Source organism: Uloborus diversus, chromosome 1 (genome assembly GCF_026930045.1).
Source record: "Uloborus diversus isolate 005 chromosome 1, Udiv.v.3.1, whole genome shotgun sequence".
In the NCBI taxonomy this organism is placed as follows: domain Eukaryota; kingdom Metazoa; phylum Arthropoda; class Arachnida; order Araneae; family Uloboridae; genus Uloborus; species Uloborus diversus.
Window position 1 is genome coordinate 272,180,034 of NC_072731.1, and position 20,048 is coordinate 272,200,081.

The following is a 20,048-nucleotide window of genomic DNA, read 5'->3' on the forward strand; positions in this document are numbered from 1 at the left end:
GAAAAGTTATAAAATCAAATTCTGAATTCCTACTCCAACAACTTAATAACTTGAAATTAAGTTTCGTAGACCCTCTTGACGAGAGGCTCGGTATTTCGTCAGGGTTCGTACTCAATTTCAGAAATAAAATGAAGGAGTTTTGGAGGTGTTTTGAAGGAGTAAAATGGGTTTTTGAAGGAGTACTTTTGGGGTATTCTTAAAAATGTTCACACTTTTTTTTTCAACATATTTTACCCCCTTCCCTTTTTGTCACACTTCATAAACATATTGTTATAATAACTGTGTGATGTCACTTTTTGTCTCCCTGTCAAGGCATGGCACATAGTTGTGAATAACTCTTTTTAGAATGTCAAAACTGTGATTTGCTAAACAATTGTTTTTTAGAGCAATCATTTAATATAGTACATCTACTTATGTACTTTTAAATACTTAAATAATAATTAGACAAACTGACTTTTGCCGCTGAGAGTGTGGTGGGGGGAAAAGCAATAGATATAAAACTTGAAAAAATAACCAAGCACCATTTCAGCATGTTGTACTTTACTAGTGCAATGTCTTGGTCATCTGATACTAATAATATTTTCACTTTCAACTTTTATGACTTCGATAACCAATTTGTAAATCACATCTTTATGAAAAAAAAAAAATTAAAACCAAATTACTACATTAAAATTGCCCTTATATCTTTGTCCTTGGGATGAAGTTAAGTTGTCGGTCGGAGTATTTTAAATGACTGTCATAGAGGCAGATTATGTAGTCTTGATCTAAAAAAGAAGGAGTTTTGAAGGAGTTCAAACCAAAATGAAGGAGTATTGGAGGAGTTTTGAAGGTGAGTACGAACCCTGTTCGTACCTCAAGCAGACTTCGGAGGCTTACGAGTCGACATGCACTCGCTTAAGGGGTTACAGTACCTCAAAAATGAAAGGATCAAAACATTTTTTATTGCTTATTTCAAAACTAAAAACTATTCTGAACACAGGGGAAAAGTTTCATTGCTTTCGTTCAAATATTTAATGAGTTATGAGTGGTTTTAGGCCATGCTCGCTATGTGTTCTCATGCAAAAGAAAAACTTTAAATTGCTTTTTCTCGATGATGGTTTTTTTGTGTTTTCATGTCATTAGAATCCCTAAGGATTTTTTTCTATTAAAGATACAACTTTAAAGTAATACTTTTTGCAATTGGGATAACATAGTTGACAAAACTGTGCATTGGATAAGCATTTTATAAATGACTCTAATGTTTAGAACATGTTAAACCTTTAAAAATCAAATTAAAAAAAAAAAAAAACTGTTTTACATAATTAATCACAGAAATTTTCTAATAAACACATAAGCAAATGAATGCACAGATTTTTAGAGATGATTATAGTGATCGTTTAGCAAAAAACTTTTTTTTTAATTAGTGCAAAAATAAAAAAGCCATAGAGATTTTAAAAATTGGAAATTTTCCTCAATTTTTTTGAATTTTTAAAAAACAATAGGCAATATTTTTAAATTTTGAAAATAAATTATTGATTACGAAATAAGTATGCATGTTATGGTTTCAAAAAAAAAAAAAAAAATCTTAAATTTAAAAAAAATGTTTGAAAGGTACTGTGACCCCTTACTTTCATAACGGACATAAACCATTTAAGAGTAAATCTAAAAATATTTCATACATAGTACTAAATAAATTTTACCAGAATCTCATTCCTTTTAAAAACCCATTCTTTTTAAAATTTAAATTTAATGAAAAACTCAGCAATAACAAAATGTTGAAACCAGCAGAAATTATTTTCAAGTAATTGGTGAATTTCATTCGTCAAGCAATACACTATGTAAATTACAGTTAGAATTCCCATATTTCGAGCTTTTCTCACAGAACTCCTCAGGAGTTGTGCACTATCCGCTGGCACTTGGCCCACATGAATAAATTGACGAGAGCAACAGACGGGCACACAGGTTTCAGCAGGAATTTTAGGAATTTTTTTTTCTAGCTGGCATTGTACATGTTAGTATATCACACTCACCAGTTAGTTTTTTCAGAAAAAGTGAACCTTTCAACTTGAACAAATTTAATACTTTTTTACTTGCCTTTCATACTTTACATATTGTTAATTTCTATGCGAGTGTCTCTTAAGGAAAGTACCCTAAATACTTTCAAAAATTCGATTTTTTGATTTTTATATATTTAGAAACCCCATTTCGATACCTTTTTAATGATACAAACTTCTTGATCGTGCTCATATTAGAAGAAAGCAAAAATAAGCTTTAAAAAAAATTAAAACCTATTTGGATGATTTTTGATTATCCCTTTAAATTTCAATATCTGGAAATTGTATTTCAGAAATCAAATGTTCCTTTTTCTCAGAAACTAAATTGGGTTAAGCTTTGAAATTTTTACCACTTATTCCATACATCAAATTGTATATACTAAAGTAAAATTTCTCATATTTGAAAAAATTTTTTTTATAAGGCTAATTTGGTGTTGCAAAATGGCATTTTTTGAAAAAAAATACAGTGACTTACACATTAGAATTTTTTTTAAAACAACTAAGCTTTCTTTTTGTAAAATTTTACTTCAGTATAGAGAAAAGAGTCTACTAAAGATGCAGAAAAAAATTCCTAACTGTATTCTTTAATAGATTTTTAGAAAACGATACATGAACCTGTGCAAATTAACATTGACGGTATAGGGGGTACTTGATTCCCCTTAAACAGTGTCCTTCAATCAGTAGTGCCCTGATGGGAGGTCACTGTGGCCTCCCACAATTTTCCTTACGAGGCAACTTCATAGAGTTGATTCCCCATTAAATTGAACTACAACTTCTTACATGAAATACACCGCCTACTCTGTCATTCCAGCCGAGGACTGCAGCCTAATTCTTATTAGCACTCATCAGCCTTGCATAGGAAGTGACTGAGCCGGAGGTGGAAAACCTCTTAAGGAACCCAAGAGTGCCAAACAAACTGGTAGCTAATACAGTTCCTGCCACTAATAAAATCACTGGATTATAAAATCAGCCGCTTTTTAAAATGAAATCTGGAAGAACAGAATCATTGCAATACAAAAACATGTTAAAATCATCCTTTAATAAAATCACTATCGGCGTTTATAAAATCAAGCTTTTGGCTATCATACGTAAACAATTGATAAATAACCACCAGAAAGTGAAGGAATTTGTCTCAGAAGATAAGGAAATCTCAGTGCCAAATTTGAGTCTTCAAAGATGTCTTGATGAAAAGGGCTTGTTGATATTCAATACACCAGAGCAAAGAGGAAAATATAATGTTGAACGTTACAAAACACTTCGTTAACTCTCAAACGATATTGAAACAACAATACAGCAATATTTTAATATCCTTGTGCAAACATAAAATGTTCCTTATGTTTTGTTAAAATGACAATTGTATTTGAAATACTTATAATTAAGAATGCCGATTTATAAAATCAGCCGCTTTATAAAATCAAATATCCTCAGAAGGAATGTGATTTTAATAAGCGGCGGGCACTGTATAGAGTTCAAAATTAAACTAAAATTTGACAGAAAAAATGGACCAAATTTTGAAATAAATGAACTTTTAGGGACTTGAAACTAAAAAAAAAAAGACTGTTATAGTAGAAAATATCACACACACCCATTTGCTGTTGGGCACTTCATGCAGCCCCATTAATTGAACTACAACATCATATCGATATCGACTTATTCGATTACATCTCCATTTTTAAAAAAAAAAAGCAACTAGATGAAAAAATACTCACGAGCTGAGCGATGACTGCGCATGCATCGATGATTATGTTGGCATGGGTGAGCACCACACCCTTGGGGTCCCCCGTTGTGCCGCTGGTGTAGCAGACTGTGGCCACATCATCGGGAAGGGGGGGCTGCATAGATTAACCAGAGTCACCTTTGGAATCACTTCACATCCATAACAACTAACATGCCACATTGTAGCGGCAGCATTACATATTTATCAACAGTAAAATATTTTTGCATTAATCATAATTGAATCGTTAGGTTTAAGAAAGGAATAACTCCAAAAATGAAATGTTTAAGAAAGTGAAACAATTTGTGTAAGTAATCGAGTTTCCGTTCAATGATCCCCAAATTTTTGCTATGTAAGCCTTTTGGGAACTGGTTATTCTTATTTTTATTGCTCACATGTAAAGGACATTTTTTTGGTCTTCATTCCCTCCTTAAACCTGCCGATTCAATTAAAATACAATGATTGTATATCAATCATAAACACAAAGAAAATGTTAGTTACCCTGTGGTATGACTTGAGCTTAACCGTATAAGTAATTAAATTCAACAAAATGAATCAGCTGAACATAGTTACACTAAAATTATTATTGTATGTTATTAGAAAGAAATGGTTCATTTTTAATGGGAAAAATATTTGAAAATAAATAAACTATCGTTAATAAAATTATTAGTTTAAAACAAATATTTTTACTCTATGGCTAAAATTGTTTCAGGCCAACGGCTGAAGTTACAAAGTTTGAATACGGGGGGGGGGGGGGGGGGGGGGAGTATTTGGCTTTGGGCAACTCGATATCTTAACCAGGCCCTGTGAGCTTATTCATTTTATGACTTGATTCCAGTTCTCTCGTTTTAATTTTATAAAGGCAATGAAATTGCTATGAGACAGATGAAGATGTTAATATTTGCAGCAAATGCAATGTTTTATTCATTGTCATTTGATGCATTTTAACTCGATAGCAATAGTTCTTTTTTTTTAAATTAATATCTTATCATAAAAAAGTTTCTACTTTTTTCTCCCTTTCCACTAACAATATCTCTTACAACTGTTTATACTACCGTGGGTAGGTAAAGGGCAGTAACTGCAATTTTTTCATTTTTCATTTTTGTCAAGCTCACTTATTTATTTTCCGCTGATATTTGGCAAGCATGAAAAAACGTCCAATTCTACCATTTACCCATTATTAGTATTGAATCTAAACCGCGTTTCTTTAAATATCTCGAAAACTCATTTCTGCAGATGCTGCCGTTTACCAGCCCATGGAAGTATACACACTACTGTATGTTTAGGATTTAAAATTGTTCATTCATTGAAAACAATCAACATATTTACTTTTTTTTAGTTCAGCAAATTTAATTTAAAAATTTTGATATACTGAAAAAAAAATTGTTAAAACGGACAAAATTATATTTCATCTGGAATGATTTTTTACATGTATCCAGGGTGCAAAAAAACGAACAATGAAACACAATAATGTATGTATTCAGGTTGCAGAAGAAAAAACAATAAAACACAATATTGCACAAAATGTATTTAAAAAAAAAAAAAACATGATTTTGAGAGCACTCACCTGTGTGGGTATGGGATTTTCTTTACCGATCTCCTGCGGGAAAGAAGGGAGAAAACATTGAGAAAGATATCACAGACACTAGATGCACAATAAGTCTGGAAACATATAAAACTAACTTTGCAAAAAAAGAAGGGGGGGGGGCAAGAAATTTAACCTTGCACTGAAATACCTAACCCCTTTCAGGCACGCTTCTTTAAATTTGAAATGAATCACCACCCTTGATTTCTCAAGGACTACATGCACAATACCAATAAATTGGTCATGAAATCCAGAGACTGCAGTTTCTTCCTCCACATTGACTTGTCAGTCCGGAATAGTAAATAACGGAGCTGAAGGCAGACATGCCGAAAATGCCTTCAAAGTGGAGGTTTTTTTTTTTTGTAATTAAAATTCTTAATATGGAGTGTTTATATGGAAAAAGCGAAGTTTTGAGTGGTAACATCCTACTATTTCTGAAAAAAATACTCTAAAAAACTAAAATAAAAATATTTTTAGAAAAAAAATAACACAATCGACTTTAAAACTGCAGCTGAAAATTGCTCTAAAAAGCAAAAAGTAATTTCATTCTCTGAACACCATCCGTACTGCTTTTAAATAAAACTTTTGAAGTCAACGATACGTAAACTGATGACAAATCCTAATTCAATCACCAATATAAATTTTAATGGACCCAGATTCTTAAATAGCATTCGCATACATTACATCGATGACAGCATAATTATGCAACAGCATATATATTTTGTCCATTTTGGCTTTTTTTAATGAAAAATGTAAACAAAATAGGGTCCCACGTCATTTTAACTATCGATGTTTGAAAGTATAACCAATGGTTTTCGAAGAATAAAATTATTTTTTACTTTTTGAAGCAATTTCCAGTATTAGTTTTGAAGTCTGTTCATTTTTTTTCCCACAAATATTTTTGTTTATTTTTTATATTAATGTAGAATTACTAAAATAGTAATGTAGAATTATCGGCTGGCATCGAGTTCTGCTGCTAAATGTAGTTGCTTTAGTAGCCTGTATTGTCAAAAATAGTCTCCAAAATTATCGCCAAATACAGAAAAGAGTTTCTAAATCAGTTTTTTTTTTTTTTAATAGCATTAATAATGTGATGATTGGCAGCGAGACCCATCAAAACTGGGGACTGAACCCACAGGAAGGAATAAATTTTCAGAAAATTGTTACAAATTTCCCTTGAGAAAAAATACTTTCTAGACTTTAATCCCACAGCACTTGTTTTTAAAAAATGAATGTTACATTCATTTTCTAAAAACATTTCATAATTTTCAATTTGTAGCCTAATTAGGCTGCAAAAATCAAAAAGCAAATATTTACTGACAGTCATTTTTTGTAGTCTAATTAGGCTACAAAAAACTAGAAAGCAAAGATTTACTAACGTTTATTTGATATATACAAATAACAGCTGAAAAAAATAGCAGCAGCGGAAACAAACCTATTGCAAAAATCACGTTTGCAAAAAAACTAACCCTTTAAAAAAATCTTGATTGCAATACCAAAACATTTGCACCAAAATGTACACATTTCTGATTGGGAATGTGTTCATTACATTTAATTTGTTTACTTTTTAAAACACAATTTTAAAAAAAAATTAAAGACTGTCCCATTTTTTTAAAGCGAATTTATTTTTTTAAAAACATTTTTTCAATTAAAAAAAGGGAAAAAAAACTGGAAGTTATTGTGTATTATAGTGGCCATTTTTAATGATTGTAAAATTGTCATTTTCCCCCATATTTTGACCAAAATAGTGCCTTGACTTTTAAAACAGTAGCTTTAGTCCCCATAGACCAATAACAAGAGTAGACCGAGCTTCCCCAGACTTGATGATGAAAAAATGGGTTCATGGATATATCATGTGACTGGTGAGAGGCTTGGCGAACACTTTGGCAGCACGGTTGCTAGATGGCTGGATTATCTATAGTTTGGCACTCGAAATGTATTTCGAGACGTAATGTGCTTTCATTATAATTTTTTTCCAGATGCAGAGATTGAACTGTTTTCCTTTTAGTTATGCATTATTTTGACATTAGTAATTAGTTTTTGATTACTGTTTTCAGTAATCAAAACAGTTTACAGCATACAGTTTACAGCATTTGGAACTACTACGTCAGCGTCGGCGTGAACCTAATGGAGTAAACGTTTTGCGTTAACGCAAAAATGTACTCATCGGTATCTTAAACCGAAATTGCTGGTAAAAATCTTACCGATTGCCGATTCTTTCTGGGCGCTCGCGTCTTTCATTGCTCAAAGAGTTATCGAAATTGACTAAGGAAAATGCACAGTACTATCTAAACGAAAAACTCACTCAAAATACTTACAACTTAGAATAACAAATTTACAAATCGGACTCCATAAAAGACCATTCTTCCGTGTTCCATCAATTCAATTTATTTTATCTCAATCGTCTGCTAGGATCAACTGTTGCTAGGATATCCACCAGTCACATGGTTTGGTTCATGAGCAGCAAAAGGGTTGCCATAGCTCGGTCTACTCTTATTATTAGTCTATGTTAGTCCCTAATTAGTTGAACTCACCTCTATCTCCTGGAAGGAGTACAGCCGTACGTCCCTGGCGAGTTTCCTCATTTCCTCCGACACTGGTCCGGTGACCACCACGTGGCGAAGACAGGGCGTCTGGTCCCTCTGCTCCAGCAGGGACTTGACCTTCTCTTCCTTGTCGCACACCACGATGCCGATCTCCGCTGAAACACGCACAACACTATTACCCGAGAGACAGAACAAAAAGACAAAGTACATTTCTTAAGGCACAGTTGGAACTCTGACTGCTTTAGATTTAAAAATAGTATGCTCCAACTGGTAAAAAATAAATAAGACAGCGCTTTTCAATTATCTATCATCTACAATTCTTATTCATAACTAGACAATCGCCCTGCAAGGTATGACGGGCGAGAACTGCTTCTACATTTGAACGAAGCCATTGGTTGTTTGGTGATAGTTTGATCGTTGAAATGGTAACCCTAATTCCAGTGGATTAGAGATCCTAAATACGGAGAGATCAAACAACTTCAGACCGGCGGCCATCTCATGTCCAAAGATGCCCACTGCCCGTAGACCGTAATACATCTTCTGCCCCAAATGTCACTGTACATCGTATCGAAAAAAATTAGAGGCTAGTTTTGATATTATGAAATGAAATGTGCAGATCACAAATCTATCTTTGTTTTCTATCTTTATGAACAAATTTTTTTAGAAATTTTTTTTTCTCTGTAAGCGCTACGACAATACGAAACGACTGGCGACGGATTTCCAGACTTTGAACTCACTTAGTTAAATGAAAATACGAGAAAAAAAAATAAGTCTCTACTTAAAAGATTTAATGTCCAATATTCTGTGCGAAAGCTAAAAAATCACACAGCACAGCATTTCGAGCTGACGACACTTGGACTAAACATGGCGGATAGCCGTTGTCCAATCTCTCCGTATATAGGATCTCTACAGTGGATGAACCCTAAACTCCAGTAGATATCGCTCATTGTTTTCGTTTCTTCATTCCCCTGAAACCAGTCTTACCAGCAATACAGTGAAGTGACCGGATTGAGTTCGGTCTCGTCACAATAAAGTATTTCCCAGCATGTTAAACATGACCGAAACACATTATCGAATGATCATGTCATGACCCAAGTTTCATAGTTGAAACATGCGGGTTACTCGATCATCGGCTATTATTTATATGAGGATTCTTCAAAAGACATTTACTGAATTTCATGTGGGAGATTATGATAGGTAAGAAGGTAGGCGTCGAGGGAGAAAAACAAAACTTCATTGCTGAAAACATCCTTCCGTCAGTGCGATTTGGCCGAAAAGTGGAATTTTTTTATATTTTGGTACAGAGATGAAAGGATTTGAAATTTGCAAATGGTGGTGCAGATTCTCCGCTTTTGAAAATCTCTCATTCCATCAATAAATTTCAATAAACCCTTGAAACCAGAACCAGATCTAAATTTTACTTTCGAGGAGAAAGGTATTAAATTTAGTATGTTTCATCTCTGCAAAAAAGTTGCAAGAATTTTAAAGATGGAAAATTACGATATCGATTGATTGAAATGATGGAAGTGAAAACATTTTCTGTGGGGTGCTTCCTGGTTGCATGGGGGGTTGAAAACGGCTGAAAATCTGCACACTGCTCACCTTGGTTAATGATGAAGGAGCAAGCGTTGGGTCCCAGGGTGTCGTAGAGGGGAACGATGACTGCCGATTGGTTGTAGCAGGCCTGCTCGGTCAGGATCCACTGGAAGGGGGGAAAAAACACTTTGTGAAGAGAGTAAACAAATGTACACATCCGTATTATGTAAGAAAGCATTCGAAATACTCTGTCATACCTACCAACATTCAAAGAAAAAAAATCCAGTAGATTTCTTCGATGTGGCGCAATATCTCTTTTTTAAATGTTTTTGAGGGGAAAAAGACATTTTTTTAATTTTTTATTATGTCTTAAAGTCAGGGGTGATTGTGAGTTCATCAAAAAATACCTGAAAGTTTCAAAGTGAGAACGAGGGGGGGGGGGGTAATCTTTGGCTCCTATTACTTAAGTGCACCTTTGCCGTAGTATTAAATAGTTCTGAGTCAAAATAGTGTGTGGACATTTTATTAAATTTTTAAAGGGTTACAAAGTTACTTTTGAGCTGGTGTTATACAAAATTATCTTGACATTTGTCCATCTTAAGGCTTTTGCAGGTATATTTGATGAGTATTATATAATTTAAAAAGATTGCGGAGGTAGGGAGATAAAAGCATAACAAAAAAAACATAATTCCGGTATTTTCGACATAAAAAAACCGGAAATACGTCCGAAAATACCGGAAATTCGGTAAAATACCGGAACACAATCACCCCTGTAAAGTACAATAATATGTAAGTTCCTTGAGTCATGTACACAGATATTAATTAATGAAAATATTAAATGGAAGAATAAAAGTTTAAGTAATACTTTTTCAATGAAAAGTTATTTAGGGGAAAAATGAATGTCGATTATCTGTAAAAATACAATCATAGACAAGTTTTTAACAAGATTTAATCTATTTTTTTCTGCCGCAAAGTGCCCGATAATAGCGGTCGTTTCGTGTACAACAAGAAATGTTGTAACTAATCAACGTAGGCTTAGCGATGAGTGCGCGAAGCGAGATCGCAAACATAAACAAGAACTGATGTTGCCAGATTCCAATGCTGGGTTGGCCGGATTGGACCCAATGGGTTTTTTTTTTGAAAAAACCCATTTAAAAAAAACCATTATTTAGCCCACTTTTGGGTTTTTTAGAATTTTTTTAAAAAAATAATTAATTTAAATACTTTCACAATTTAAACTTCTTTTTTATTTCTTCTTCACAATAGGCAATGGACAAAAAAAATGAATTTTGAACTTTAATAGTATTTCTTAACTCTTAAGGGCATTAAAAAATGCTTCAAAGATTTTAAATAAATATATTTAACTTTTTTCCTTCAACTGGTCAATAAGGAACTCAAATTATCTTGACTCAGTCCTGTCACGTCAGATTTTCTCAATATTTGCAGATTGTACAAAGGATATTACTTTAGCTAAAAGGCTCTCATGTGAATTATTTTCTGCAAACCAACACGTTAGAAAACTCGAATAAACAAGGTATATTTTTTAGAAATTAACAGGTTTTACAAACGGTCGGACAGAAAACGGAATAGGATGTACAGTATTTTCATTGTCTTATGAAAAAGTTTAATATGTCTTACTCTGTAGACAGAAATAGAAAAACAGACAACATAAAATTCAAAAAAATGTCTTGATTAAGCTGGAATTCAGTAAAAAGGGATTTAACTACTTGAGGGTCTACAGTAGTTTTGCATAACAAAATGAAATACAATAAAGTAAAATGCAGAAAATAAATAAATAAATAAAAAATGTAGTAATTAAAAATGAACAATAGAGTTTATCACTCAAGAAGTAACTCTGCCTTAACTGTTGGTAATCATGGAAACTAAAAAAATCTGAAACTTCACCATTCTTGAATTTTGTCGTCTTTTATATCTTTCTTCAGAAAACGCTGAATTTTCCAGCTTTTTTTATCAAGTCAATTTTTGTGCTTTGTCCATATACTTATGCTACAATATGCTACGAGTACCCTACCTTTCCCCTAAAAAAAGACAAAAAAAAAAACACATTTCTTTTAAAAAACCCAGCTTTAGTTGGGTTTTTTTAGGTTTTATTTAAAAAAACCCTGGGTCCATGGGCTTTTTTAAAAAAACCTGGGTTTTTGCCAACCCTGTTCCAATGTGCTAAAGTTTGAAATTAAGTAGGAAACTTTCAAACCATGGAGCAAAAGCGCTAAAACGATGTAAAAAAAATTATTTTAAAGGGATTTATTTTTTTTTCATTTTCAAGAAAATCCCTAAATGGAGGGATTTTTTTTTTCAAAGAATAATAAAAACTGGGAGATTTTCAATAAAAATCGGGAGACCAGGAGAAATGTTAAAAATCCGGGAGTATCTCGGAAAATCCAGTTGAGTTGGCAGGTATGCTCTGTACTGAGAAATTCATCCTCGCATCAGAGCAACTGTAAGATATCTCGGTGTTATTTCTGGGATTAGATATCCAACTGTCGCTCTGAGAGGACGACATGTACAAATAAAAGCAAATGAAAAAAGTTATAAACCAAGCCTCTTCATTGGTGCGTTAAAGAAAAATTGTTGAAATTCTTTTTCATTTATGTACTCGTAATTTTTTGGGCAACCCGAAATGACGGATGACTTTTCGATCTGCTAAGTGTGAAAGGTGAAAGTTTTAAAGACACCAACATATTGAAATGAAGCACTTAAAAAAACTATTCAAAAGACTTATCGAGGTAAACAAGAAAGTACATGCTTGTTCATTGAGTTAATTAGACACAAATGAAGCAGTCACAAAATAATTTTATTTTTTCCCGGCCTTCACATAACTCCACTCTACTATTTCTAACCGAAATAAACAAACACTAAAACTACCAATAAAAGCCACCAACAGACATGACATTGTTTTTAAAAAATCTCCATCCAAAACTAAGATGAATTACAATGATCGCACTCATATGCAGAAATGTTTGCCGTTTTCAAACATGCGAGTTCAAATGTATTAATTGAGTTCATTTATATCAATATTATAATTATCAGGGTTCAAAAATATGATCTTTTCAAAATTATCGAAAATCTCTGATATTTTGATGTATATCAGATATTTTGATTTATATATTCAATATTTTCAATTAGCACAAACTAAAGTCTTTAAAATAGTAAATGCATCCTCAAATTACTGTTTATTTTTTACATTATAATTACAATTTGTAGACTTAAAACTAATGTTTCTTACTTTTTTTTAACCTAATATTTCATTTTACATTTTTATCGATTTTAATGGAGTTCATTTAGCATTAGCTGTTTTACTCATTTTTCTTCTGTTAGCTACTTTTACAGTTATATGACTCAGAAATAAATAATACGCATTTTAATAACAGTCTGTGCACAGTCATAAGACATTTCCTTTTTTTCTGAGTAGTGTTTAATATTTAATTAGGAACTTTTAATATGAATTAAAATTCATCATAATGTTATGAATTATTCATTCATAACATAATCACACATTACCAATAATTTTATGAAATATGAAATACAAATAAAAAAGGAATATTTTATTACTTTGTTACATTAATGATGTATATAATACATCATAAAACCATAGTACATAACTTTCTGCCTTTTTTTAATAATAAATTAACAATATTACTATGATTAATATACTTTTTATATTAAAAATATTGAAAATATCAAAACATCATGATATTTTCAAAATAAATATTGATACATATTGTGATATATATTGAGTGATATATATTGGAGAACCCTGGTAATTATTAAATTAAAAAAAACTAAATTAGAATATTTCTTTGTTGACCCAAGTAGGAAGAATTTAATTTTTTTAAAGCAACATATAGAGTCACTCCCGAAATACAACGGGCATCACAGTAAAGGGAAAAATACGAAAAAAAATCCCTAACCATCCCCGATCCAAACACCTGACCCTCATCGGAATGGGAGAAAACATGGAATGGGACACGCAAGAGTAGAGAAACAACTCACCTCGACGCAGTTCTGTGCGTAGATTCCGACGAAAGAGTCCTGTCCTGGGCGCATGCCTATGGCCACCAGGCCAGCGGAGAAGTTCCTGGCCCGCTCAATCACCTAAACATAACAAATGACACACATTACCGATGTTACTACGACACATACACACACACAGCCATTCATGGACAGGTACGAGGGAGGGGTCACCCGTCCCTCGAGGGGCTCTACTGGCAACTTTTCAACATTGAAGTTCCAAAATCATTTTTTCGATAATCTGAGAAGAATATACAGTCGAGTTTTTTTTACGAGCAATGAATTTTAGAGATAAGCGAATTTCTGGCTCACAACATGAAAATATTTGAAAAGAATCGTGGTGATAAGTGTCTGATTCATTATTGGCTACTAAATATTGACTTCATGAATGCACTTACATCCTTTTAGCATTAGTGACTGCTCAAGTTCCCACACACCGCACTAGTTTAAACATCGCTTTGTTAGTGAAGATGAAAAAAAAAAGCGAAAGTTTGCGACAACTCAAGAGAAGGCAAAGATTCTTTATACGTTTGAACAACTAAAAACGTGATCCAAGGTAGCACTACAATTAGGTATGAGTGAACCTTCCATACGTGCAATTAAAATTCAAGATAAAAAGCAAATTGTAAAAGTTCAGAATCTAGTTTTAATAAGAAGTTCGCATAGTGTCTAAGCAAAATGCAAACAGTATGAAATTGGAAGCTGCTCTTATATTGTGGATGACCCTGAAAGAGGGGTGAAACCATACAATGGAAACGTTATAAATGTCAAGCGATTGTATTAAAAAACATATTAGAATAACAATCTGATTGCGCAGCATAACTAATCATCTTCAATTTTTAAGTTATATATGTAATTTATTATTGTATCTACTGTACAGCACTATTATAGTGCTGCGCTTTATTATTGCTACATATTGTACGAACTGTATCATTTAATTTTATGTCGCCCCATTAATCATTGATTTTGTGCATCGTACCAGTATTCTATGTTGAATAATGCAACGTTTTAAAAAATACAGTAAAATTTCAGCTCTTTGTGTAAAAACCGGTAATATATAGTTAATGAATGGTTTAAAACAGTTTGAAAGGTGCTTAAAAATGTCCAAAATAATTGGATAGGTTAATAAAGCCAGTTTTTTTATTTGTAGGGGAAGAGCATTATGTTAACCATTAACATTCTTTTGAGGAGATAGAGAGGTGTCGAGTTCAAAAGCACAAACATTTGATTCAAAATGGGAGAATCATGGGAATATTTTCCCCTAAAATGTGTTTTAAATCATCAAAACCGGTCATTTCTTTTTCTATCAGTTTTTTCCCCTTATTTTTCCTGAGTAAAATTAAAGCATAGGATTCAAAACGTTTAACTGTATATTACATTGATAGGTGAACAAAAAAAAAAACAAATGTTCAATTCATAAAAATCCAGCTATAATAACAGCTAAGTACAACAATGTTATACATATTTTTCATTAATTTGGCAATACAGTAGAAGACCGTTATAACGCCGACATGTGTAACGCAGTTCTCTATAAACCGCACCACTTTTCAGAAGTAAATAATAGGTATAGAAGTTTAAAAAGTCCTTCTGTTTTGTTTTGCGAACATAAAAATGGTTGGGCAAATTAAAATTTTGAAACAACTTTTCATCTTCCCACCTTAATTCAATGCTTTTAAATGAAATTAGTACTCACAGTAAACAGTAAACAAAAGATAGCTGTTGAAAATGCAGCTGTTATGCAAACCATGAAGCTGAAGTGCAGGATAATTCATTTTCTTTTGATTGTGAAATATATTTATTTGAATGACTAATTTTAATGTTAGTGCTTTAATACTCATTGCAGATAAAACTCATCATGAAGTGATAACATATAGATATACAGTAGAAGACTGTTATAATGCCGACCTGTATAACGCAATTCTCTATAGACTGCACTACTTTTCAGAAGTAAACAATAGGTTTTGAAGTGTCGCGAAGGTCGATTGGCCGCGAACATATGAAAAATACTTGAGCATAAAATAAAACTCTTTTATTTACAATTTAAAAACATAGACGTCGTACATCCTGCAACCAGCAGGAATGCAAGTAGGAGACCGAATCTAGCAAATAAGCGACTCGCTTATAAATAAATGTTTTTGCTGTTGCCACTCACTGGTGGCTAATCATTCCAGGATAAAGTAAAATTACATGCAAATTCGACTGAATATGCAAAAATAATAAGTCCTCTACAATACTCCCCTCTGAGTCTCGAATAGTTAGGGAGAGACGAATCTATCCGGAAAGCGAATTTGTCGTCCAGAACGCGTCGTCACTGGAACAGGAGTCTGAGTTGAAATATCCGGGCACAAATCCTGGTTAAGTAAATATGCCGGCTTTAACCTGTCGATAGAAACAGTCTTAGCCGAACCTTTCACGGATATTACAAAGTCCTTGACCATCCGTTTCACCACCGAGAAGGGTCCGTCATACTGCGGCTGCAGAGGTCGTCGCACCGCGTCATGTCGCAAAAAGACGTGGGTACACGAGTCCAAATCCTTCGGGATGAAAACGCTAGGAATACCATGTCGTGACGCTGGGGTCGGACGAAGCGATCCAATTATCCCTTGCAGGTGCTGCAGAAAAGTCGGACTCAGAACCGGTAGCTTCGATTCTATGACGAAATCTCCAGGCAAACGAAGTGTCTCACCGTAGACAAGCTCGGCGACTGAAGACGCTAAATCTTCCCTGTAGACTGTTCTCAATCCGAGAAGCACTGAGGGTAGGGCATCTACCCATGCCGTACTTGAAACACAACTGATGGCTTGTTTTAAAGGACGGTGCAGTCTTTCAACCATGCCATTGCATTTCGGATTGTAAGCTGACGTTCTACTTAGTTTAATTCCGAACAAATTTGCAAACGATTTAAATAGCGAGGATTCAAATTGTCTGCCCTGGTCACTAGAAATGACTGAAGGAACACCGAAACGAGCAATCCAAGAAAAATATATAGCTTTAGCTACAGTTTCTGCGGATATATCAGCTATCGGAGTAACCTCCGGCCAACGCGTAAAGCGATCAACAATTGTCACGCAATAAGTATATCCCCGACAAATTGATAAGGGCCCTATCAAATCGACATGAATATGTTTAAATCTTCCGTCAGGAAGTGGGAAGTTGCCATATGGGGATTTTGTATGCCGGTGAACCTTAGTTCGCTGACATTCTAAACAAGCCTGACAATATAATTTTATGTCTGCTTTCATACCTAGCCAAACATATTTTGCTGCTATTAATTTTGTCGTAGCGCGTATACCAGGATGAGACAAATTATGATACGAATCAAATACCTTTTTACGAAAAGAATCAGGAACAATAGGTCTAATGTTTGAAGTTGAAATATCACAAAGTAAAAATCTATCCGAATTCGGAACCGGAAATTTTTTAATTTGCAGCGATCGGCTTTCACTTGCGTCATTCAGTTTTTTTAAAAGCTCCGAATCTTCCAACTGTGCGTTCGCTAGCGATTCCATATCAACAGTAGAGGGGATGGAAATATCTTCGATGCGTGAAAGCGTATCTGCCACGATATTTTCTTTTCCCTCGATGAAACGAATGTCTGTTGAAAATTGTGAAATGAAATCAAGTTGGCGTAAACGCCGGGGGGAAGCTTTTGCATCGTTTTTCTGACTAAACGCAAAAGTGAGAGGCTTGTGATCTGTATAGATCACAAATGGGCGCGCTTCTAACATATATCTAAAATGTATTATTGCACTATACACCGCTAATAGTTCTCGATCATAGGTTGAATACTTTTGTTGCGTTGAAGTTATTTTACGCGAAAAGAAACCTAATGGTTTGAGACCTTGGGGAGTTACCTCATGCAGAGCTGCACCCATTGCAAAATCGCTACAATCTGTTATTAATGCTAATTTTGCATCTATTGACGGGTAATGTAAAAGCGTAGCACTAGCCAGCAACTCCTTACATTTGTTAAAAGCTGCAATCGCTTCTTCTGATAAACTAATTTCAATTTTCCCTTTCTTATTTTTCCCTTTTAAATATTCATTTAAAGGAATTTGTATCCCTGCAATTTTTGGCAAGAAACTATGATAAAAATTCAACATTCCAAGAAAAGCTCGCAAACTCTTTACTGTTTTTGGCAATTTAAATTCTGAAATTGCTTTGACGCGATCCGGTAAAGGTTTGAAACCAGATTCATTTATTGAATGCCCCAAAAAATCTACCTGTGATACCCCAAATACGCATTTTGCAACATTAATTTTAATCCCGTAATCTTTGAAACGTTGAAAAAGAATTTTGAGGTGTTTTTCATGTTCTTTTTGATCTGCACTAGCCACCAAAACATCATCCAAATATACAAAGCAGAAATTAAGGCCACGCACCACTTCGTGCATAAATCGCATGAATGTCTGACTGGCCCCCGATAATCCGAAATTCATGTACGGAAATTCGAATAATCCGAACGGAGTTATAATAGCAGTCTTGCATACGTCTTCCGGATTTACCGGGATATGGTGGTACGCTTTTAACAAATCAAGTTTAGAAAATATTTTTGCGCCATGAAGTTGCTGTGCAAAATCTTTTAAATATGGAACAGGGTATCTATCCTGACGCGTTATTTTATTTAACAACCTGTAATCCCCAGTCGGACGCCAGTCCCCGGACTTTTTTGGAACCATATGTAGAGGGCTGGACCAATTGCTACGAGAAGGTCTGCAAATGCCACGCTCTAACATATACTCAAATTCCTTTTTCGCAATTTTAAGTTGAGCTGGATGTAAACGGCGTGCTCGCGCTTGCACCGGGGGACCAGTTGTTTGAATATAATGCAATGTATTATGCTTTATTTCACTTTGCAACCCTGCAGCGGGCTGAGTAATAATTTTAAATTCATACAACAATTTATGAAATTTAGAACTTCCAGAAATACTTTTTATTGCAGGTATCGAGGAATTTAAAGTACGACCATTTGAGGTTAGCGATGTGAGTGGGTCAATAAGAGATTTTCGTTTAATGTCAACAATTAGGCCATAGTTTTCCAAAAAATCAGCACCAATTATTAGTTTACTGACATCTGCAATTATAAAATGCCATGTGAATTTCCTTCGTAACCCAAAATCTACAGCTAGCAATTTTGTGCCGTAAGTCTTAATATTTGAATTATTCGCAGCGGAAAGAACAAGATTGCTTTCTTTATGACTTTTAAAATGAAATCGAGGCACGCAGCTGACATCACTACCCGTATCAATTAGAAAACTTGAACCTGTATTTACATCATTTATGAAAAGTCGGCGATTTGAATATTTCTGTACGGTTGACGCCGCATCAACTGACAGCTTTACTCGTTTTTTTTCTGGTTATAACTACAGGGGGGTCTACATTTTGTTGCGTTATCCGAAAAAGTCTTATGATACCAGCAACAATTTTCAGAATTATCCGAGTTACGATAAAAACTTTTACTTCTTGACCGAGATTTAGAAAGCCTCCGAATTTTACTCCGGGATCTGCGAACAGATAATTTCTGAACCTGCTCAGTTAAACCCTCAATTAGGTTTTCCAAACGAGAAATTCTAGAATTTTCAGCTTGCGAGGAGGGAGAATTCACCACAGATACTGACGGAAGAGTCACTACCTCAGAGATTTTATCAGCCATAAGAGCTAACTGTGATAAACTTTCAGCACTAATTGCGAGAATAGCCTGCATATTTGAAGGAAGGTGACTTAACCATAAATTTTTCAAAAAACTATCATCTAGTTTATGGTTACTTAATTCCCGCATATCATGCAAAAGCTGTGAAGGTTTTTTATCTCCTAGAGTTAAGTCTTGTAACAAGGTTTTAATTTTCTTATTTTCAGAATGCTCAAACTGTTCAATTAATTTTTCTTTTAACTTAGTATACGGATTTTCCGCTGGCGGCGAATAAACTATTTCCGAAACATAAGTTAAATATTCAGAATCAATAGAAGCAATTAAATGGCTATATTTCGTTTGCTCAGTCGTTATATTTGCTATCGAAAAATTTGCTTCTAGTTGAGCAAAATACAGTTTGACATTTAAAGGCGAAAAAATCGGCATTTTCATACCAATCCTATCAACGCTAGTCTCTACTTTGGATTCAGTCATTTTACTACTAGTAACCAAGACAAACAAAATGTAAAATCACTCACGTTGGTTGTCCGCATTCAGTCCTATAACAGGTCACCACTGTCGCGAAGTCGATTGGCCGCGAACATATGAAAAATACTTGAGCATAAAATAAAACTCTTTTATTTACAATTTAAAAACATAGACGTCGTACATCCTGCAACCAGCAGGAATGCAAGTAGGAGACCGAATCTAGCAAATAAGCGACTCGCTTATAAATAAATGTTTTTGCTGTTGCCACTCACTGGTGGCTAATCATTCCAGGATAAAGTAAAATTACATGCAAATTCGACTGAATATGCAAAAATAATAAGTCCTCTACAGAAGTCTAAAAAATCCCCCTGTTTTGCTTTGCAAAAATAAAAATTGTAAATTTTGAAAGTTTTTCATCTTTCTATCTTATTTTAAAGCTTTTAAATTGAAAAGGAGTACTCAAAGTAAACAGAAAATACCAGAT

General features: G+C 33.9%; 1 protein-coding gene across 1 annotated transcript in view; it reads right to left on the reverse strand.

The window, feature by feature from the left end:
• LOC129220810 (long-chain-fatty-acid--CoA ligase 1-like) overlaps window positions 1–20,048 on the reverse strand; it is a 55,949-nt gene that overhangs the window by 28,603 nt on the left and 7,298 nt on the right. The window contains exons 5-9 of the mRNA XM_054855244.1: window positions 13,429–13,530; window positions 9,481–9,580; window positions 7,867–8,033; window positions 5,315–5,347; window positions 3,743–3,865 (exon numbers count right to left, since the gene is read on the reverse strand). Coding sequence (XP_054711219.1) covers window positions 3,743–3,865; window positions 5,315–5,347; window positions 7,867–8,033; window positions 9,481–9,580; window positions 13,429–13,530 — 525 coding nt within the window. The remainder of the gene's footprint in view (window positions 1–3,742; window positions 3,866–5,314; window positions 5,348–7,866; window positions 8,034–9,480; window positions 9,581–13,428; window positions 13,531–20,048) is intronic.